The sequence below is a fragment of the Xiphias gladius genome, chromosome 23 (genome assembly GCF_016859285.1).
Source record: "Xiphias gladius isolate SHS-SW01 ecotype Sanya breed wild chromosome 23, ASM1685928v1, whole genome shotgun sequence".
Lineage (NCBI taxonomy): Eukaryota > Metazoa > Chordata > Actinopteri > Istiophoriformes > Xiphiidae > Xiphias > Xiphias gladius.
Window position 1 is genome coordinate 29,378,931 of NC_053422.1, and position 5,897 is coordinate 29,384,827.

Consider the following 5,897-nt stretch of genomic DNA (forward strand, 5'->3'; position numbering starts at 1 on the left):
TTGTTTTTCATATTTGTGTGTAAGCAGTGTATGAAATGGTGAAAACTTTTTGTAGAGGCGTGAAGTTAAAAGTTCAATGAAACCGGGGGTTTGAGGTATGGGCTGGTGTTCCTCCACCTGCTGTTGTTGTTCCAGTCCACCTGGTTAGCAATGAGCCTTATAAAAATGGAGCAAGGTTTCCCGATGTGTTCAGGGCATGCGTGGTAGCACGAAATGAGCCACACTCAGGTGGACAGAAAAAACTCCACGGAAAATGATGACATTCCACAGCACTGTGATTTGACATTGCCTGATGTTCCTTGGTCCGTTTCCCACAGCAAGCTGGTGAACAAGCAGCGTGCTGACATTTCTCTGAATCTCCAGATCTGTTTGACAGGGTTCTTTCTTCTGGTGAGGTTAGAAACCAGGTAGTTTATTTCAAACAGAATGATGTGTTGAAAAGGAAATGGGTGCCTCATGGGAAGCATTTTGTTGGTGATCCTATTTATTAAGTTGTAATCCCTTCCAGGTTTGTAGTGTGGGTTTGCAGGTTTCCCATGGCTACTCTGGCATCAGGAAGATGCATGACCACATCTTGATATAGTTCTTTCGGCCCTGCCTGAAAAAAGATGTTTCAGGTTACATACAGTCATGTCATACATATGTTAACCAGTAGACCAAATCATACCCTAAAGCTTGTTCTTCTGTATCCAGCACAAGCTATAAGCCATCTTTTTGAATCTCTTATTATTTAACCCCGTCTAAATCTGCTGCTAGTAACCTGTTAACAGTGAAGCGCCAAGCACAAGGCCAGGTCTATAGCGCGCGCGCTCTGTTGCAGTTTTTCAATCTTCAGTGTTCCCTGTGTCAGATCAAGGGTTGAATTTTTCCTGTCACTTGTTGAGCAGATCCTAAAACAGTTGGGTCTTAAACATAATCAGCCACCTGCTTACCATACGCAAAAGTAAGGCATTTGAGAGTGTTTTCATCAAAAGTCAATTCCACCTTGCCTGCATATTCTACCCCAAAAAAAACAGGGGCTGGAAAGAGGGCTTACCCTGGTTGTTATCATCTGAAATGCAGGTAATCCAGGAAAACACGGGGTTTAGCCCCAACAACCTCATTTTGGCCATATGATGCGGGGTCCTTTGGTGCTGTTGCAGGACAATTAGAAAGAGACAAAGCCGCCGCAAAACCTTAATCACTATGTTAATGGCTTCAGATATAGGCTCTTTAAAGCACAAAGTAGTTAAGGAGAGGTCAGCATCTGCACATGGCATGATGAAAATACTTTATGACTGACCGGTGGAGAATCATTTTTTTCTCCCAGGGAATCAAGTGCTTGCGATATTGATAACTGTTAGTTCTGCCAACCATTACATACCTACTTCCAAACGTAGATCACTGAAACAGATTTACCATGCGAATTTATGAAAGCCATACTATGCTCAGGCACATTGGGCATGATCAGGAACCATGCATATTGGGGGCCCACCCTGTATGTTTGTCAGTGTCTGCTTCTCCTCATACGGTGGCAGGGCAAGCAGGAGAGGACCTGTAGGGTGCATGGTCTCCTTAAAAATTCTGAGTGCCTGCAGAACCTAGATGGCTTGCTAAGCCATCTGGAGGTTTCTAACCAACTAGTTGAATAGCTAATGCGTTTTTTGGGGCTGGTGGATTATTATCGTTGTTTCTGAATGAGTTTTTCTACTATGGTGGTGCCCCTCACAGACTTATTGAAGGCGAAGGCTAAGTATGTTTGGTGTCATGCGTGCCAAAATGTGTTAGAGATAGTTGAGAGCATTAAAGCCCTCCCTGTAATGCTCTGGTCCTTGCTGCTCCGCAGTGGGATAACTTTAAATTTGAGATGAATGCAAGTTACATAGGCGCTGGGGCAGTGCTGCTACAGTCAGACAGTTTGGTAGTTGTCAAGCCTGTTTCTCTTCAAATTATTTCAATAGACGTCAGCTGAACTAGTCAGTCATTGAAAAATAAACACTAGCGTTAATATGTGTTTTGCGAAATTTCAGTGTGTATGTGTGCTCTGTGCTTGTGGTGGTCTTTACGGAACACAATCCCTTTACCTTTCCCAGTTCTTTACAGTCCGTTGGGCTCTTTTCCTCCGGTCTTACAGTCTGGACATTCACCAGGCTCATCGAGGGGCGGAACAATGTGAAGGCAGACACCTTGTCCTGGGGTCCCTGCCAGTAAAGCCAGGACAAATGTCAGCAATATACCGTTATTGGACTTTTTTAAACCCTCAAATATCAAAATCGGCATAAAAATCCTTTTCCTTTACATCAGTTAGATGCACAATAAGATTGCGTAATCACAAACTTATTAGACTTTCCAATATGCATTTCCAACTACACTTCAACAGACTGTAGAAAGAAAAAACTAATAAATGCAGAACGGAGTTAAATAAAATAAACTTTCTGAAAAAAAAAAATCGAAATATATATCACTCAATATATTTATATTCCCTTTTAGCTGGGGTAATTTTATCACAATGTTTCTTCTCAATTATTTACTTTTGTAGACATAATCTCTCATACCAGCGCCATTTTAGCTCAGTGGTAATTTATTTGCAGGTCTGCACCGCTCAGATGGTGGAACAGATTGCTGCCTTAAATGAAAGAGTATAAAGAGTATAAAGAGTATAACCGGTTAACAGCCGAGACATATGTGTCACATACTGTTACATGAAAGGCACAAACTGGAGATAGTAACAGCACAGGGTTAATTTCTGAATCATCTTCACATTTGCTGCTACAAGGTTAGTGCCAAACAATGTGTGTAGCCGACGTGGTTATATGACCATCCACTTACAAATTATGTGTGAATGTATAATTCACTGTAGTAAGAGAGAATGTGTAAGCAACTGTGGAAAAGTCTGTTTAACCTACAGCCAGCTGGGACATGATATCAGAAATGAAATCCCACAGCTAACATAACCGCTGTGGACAGCAACTGCCTGATAGATTGAAAATACGCAATTTTTCAACAGATAGTTCGTGTTTGATTACACAGCTAACCACTTTCGACAATAATGGCGCTTGAGCTATATTCCCCAACTCGTTTTTAATCACACAAAGGCCTCTCTTCAATTTTCCTTGAAGCCACCGTATAAGTAACTACAATGACCAAAGTATAACAACGTCACTAAATGAACATTTTACCTCGTCAGCGAACAATCCTCTGTCAAACCCACCAACCGCCACAGTTTGAATCCAGTTCCATTGAACTATCGCGACACGAGATTGCCTGAGCGACAGTTCTGCCCGTTTGGTCAGGCATGCGCTGCTGAGTCAGCGAAGCGCCAGGGGCGGGAGTGTCGAATAGTGTTAAGTCGTATTCACATGCTCTTCGGGTGGTCTATTTCCCGTGTTGGGAAGTCGTTCTTCCGACTTCGTTGTATTCATGTACTTTTAAGTCGGAATATGGAAACAACATGGACGCTACAAAAAAATGTGTGTTGTATTTTATTGTTCCGAGCGTCCCAGAGTCGTTGCTGCGCTAGTACATTCTCTGTAACCACTAAGATATTGCTTCCCAATAATTAACCTTTCTAACTGATCTAAGTCACTCTACGTGGACAGCAACTAAGGGTTACAACCTAATACCATATTACAAATTACATTTCAGCAAAAATTGATATGTAATACGTGGATCTGCACCATTAATCAAAAGTTTCTGAATATCAACCAAACATTTACTTTTTTCCTGCCATATTTCTGCGTATGTGACATGAACAACTCGACAAGTGCTGTACCGAGGCTGCGGTCCCAAAGTATAAAAAAACTATTCCTTTCCTAACCACTTTTCCTTGACCTCGATAGGAAACGTCATGAGGTCAAGTAACGACGTGAAGGGTGATACATAAGGACTTAGGAAAAGACGACCGCGGTGTTATGAGTATCCGACAGTACTTACGCTAAACTATGTAATTAGTTTGCGACGGCGGGCGGCGATGTCGACATAGATCTGCCATGGGGGAACTACAATGTTCTGAAGATGGACAACAAAAGTACATCTTAGATACAACGCCCCGTGCGTTGTTACCTTGTTTGTTTTAATGCAGGCTATACGATCGTGGACAACCCGGTGGAAAATATTACTTCATTAACAAGGTTGGAATTTAAATGAAAAAGAGGAATATAGGCTACTAGTCACAAAAGTGAAACGGAATCGTTGTCACACTGATAATGATTGCTAGCGTTCAGCCTCCATATTTATTAATCCATTCATACTTATCGTTATGAATCCCAGTTAGTATAATTGTTAAATTTATGCAAGATAGGCATAATACATTAGGCCTACAAATCTACTACTGTAAATATCATCATTCTTCAGTTTCAAACATGAATTAAAATCAAAATATGGCTAAAAACGTCTCATATCCCTTCACCTGAAAGACAGAGGGACCAAACCAGTATTTTTTACTTTAATTCTTTAACTACATTATGCGGCTAATACTTAGTATAGTATAAGTATAATCATAAATAAATGTGCATCAGAACTGTTATGTATGATTTTTCCTGCATAGCTTTTACTTGTAAGAATATTTTTACGTTGCTGGTACTTTTTTATACTTTTACTAAAGGATCTGAATAAATACTTCTCACACCATATATAGCTGAACATGTATTTATATAGCTGAACAGATGATCCAATTTTTAACCTTACCTTTATTTCAGCATCTGTGACTGAAGAAAAAATAATTATGATATTCCCAAGGCTGGCGATACAACGCTGAAAACGGAAATATATAAATAATGACAACTGAGCATAGGTTACTCTACAAAATTAACTTCACTTTGATAATTTTATAACAGCAGCGAGGGGTTCGTCGTTCACCTATGGCTATAACATTGTTGAAAGTTAATAAGTAAAGGTAACTTGCATGATTATCGTTCGTTTTCGTGAACGACCGACTGCTGATGCCGCAATGAATTGTGGGACGGCACAAGACTTTCATTTCGCGAAGGAAAGTCTAGTGTATACTGTGTTAAAGGAGATAAGATAGAAAGCATTGACGCTCCTTTTTATTAGGATTTAGAGTATTCGACCAGCACTCATTATGGCTACCACTTAGATACTTACGGGTCATTTCACTCATTTAGGAACTTTCTAAGCAAAAAGGACTGTCCGACCGCAGCCCCAAATTTTCGCCAACTTTCCGGGTTATTGTTCCGACTTGAGGGTAACAATGAGTTAGTAACTTATTTTTCGGATTATGCCAACACCCCATGAATGCACTACAAACCACCGCTCTCCAGTGTCTGAGCCTCAACAAACAGTTGATTCATATCTCCAACTCAGCCAAAATATATATATATATATATATATATATATATATATATATATATATATATATATATATATATATGCACGTAGATATTGGAAACGCAGGCTTTCTAGCACATATTTTTTAATCAAATGTCACTGTTAACGCTGAATACTTGGAGACACAAGAGGTGTGCTCACTTCTGGGTATCCTGTTTTTCATTTAGCATTTCATTTTTTAAAATTGCATTTTGTAACGTTTTACTTGATAACGTCCTAAAATATTCACTTTTTCTATATTTTTCAAAATATTTAAACATTAATCGAAAACATACAGACATTAGGCAAAAACATGTTATGTAAACTACAACAGTGCACTTTTAAATTACATAGTTGTAGAGTAATGTGGCCGCTTTCTGCTTTACTACAGTGTTGTGGTTAAATTCTAAGCCTTAATAAATTAATGGTACAATGTTTTTGGAGCTGTCCACCCACAATTTTCGGACTCTTCTAGCTGTAATTAGCTTCTACACTTCTAAGGTGTAATGCCATGTTTGCAATGTCCGCAGACTACATAATTAAATTGCTAGGTCTGTGTATAAAAAATGCAAGTGGTACACAACTAATTTACA

At 39.4% G+C, this 5,897-nt stretch overlaps 1 protein-coding gene across 3 annotated transcripts in view; it reads right to left on the bottom strand.

Annotated features, from left to right (window-relative positions):
* The window catches only part of spdl1 (spindle apparatus coiled-coil protein 1), an 18,815-nt gene extending 13,834 nt beyond the window's left edge, over window positions 1-4,981 (bottom strand). For 2 of the 3 annotated variants that reach the window (XM_040120460.1, XM_040120459.1), the window contains exons 1-3: window positions 4,883-4,981; window positions 4,666-4,731; window positions 2,064-2,180 (exon numbers count right to left, since the gene is read on the bottom strand). In XM_040120460.1, the coding sequence (XP_039976394.1) occupies window positions 2,064-2,180; window positions 4,666-4,731; window positions 4,883-4,957 (258 nt within the window). In that variant the 5' untranslated portion in view covers window positions 4,958-4,981. Of the gene's footprint in view, window positions 1-2,063; window positions 2,181-3,158; window positions 3,761-4,665; window positions 4,732-4,882 lie in introns of those variants that run through there. The other variant, XM_040120462.1, reaches the window with a different exon arrangement.
* Between the last annotated feature and the right edge of the window lie 916 nt (window positions 4,982-5,897).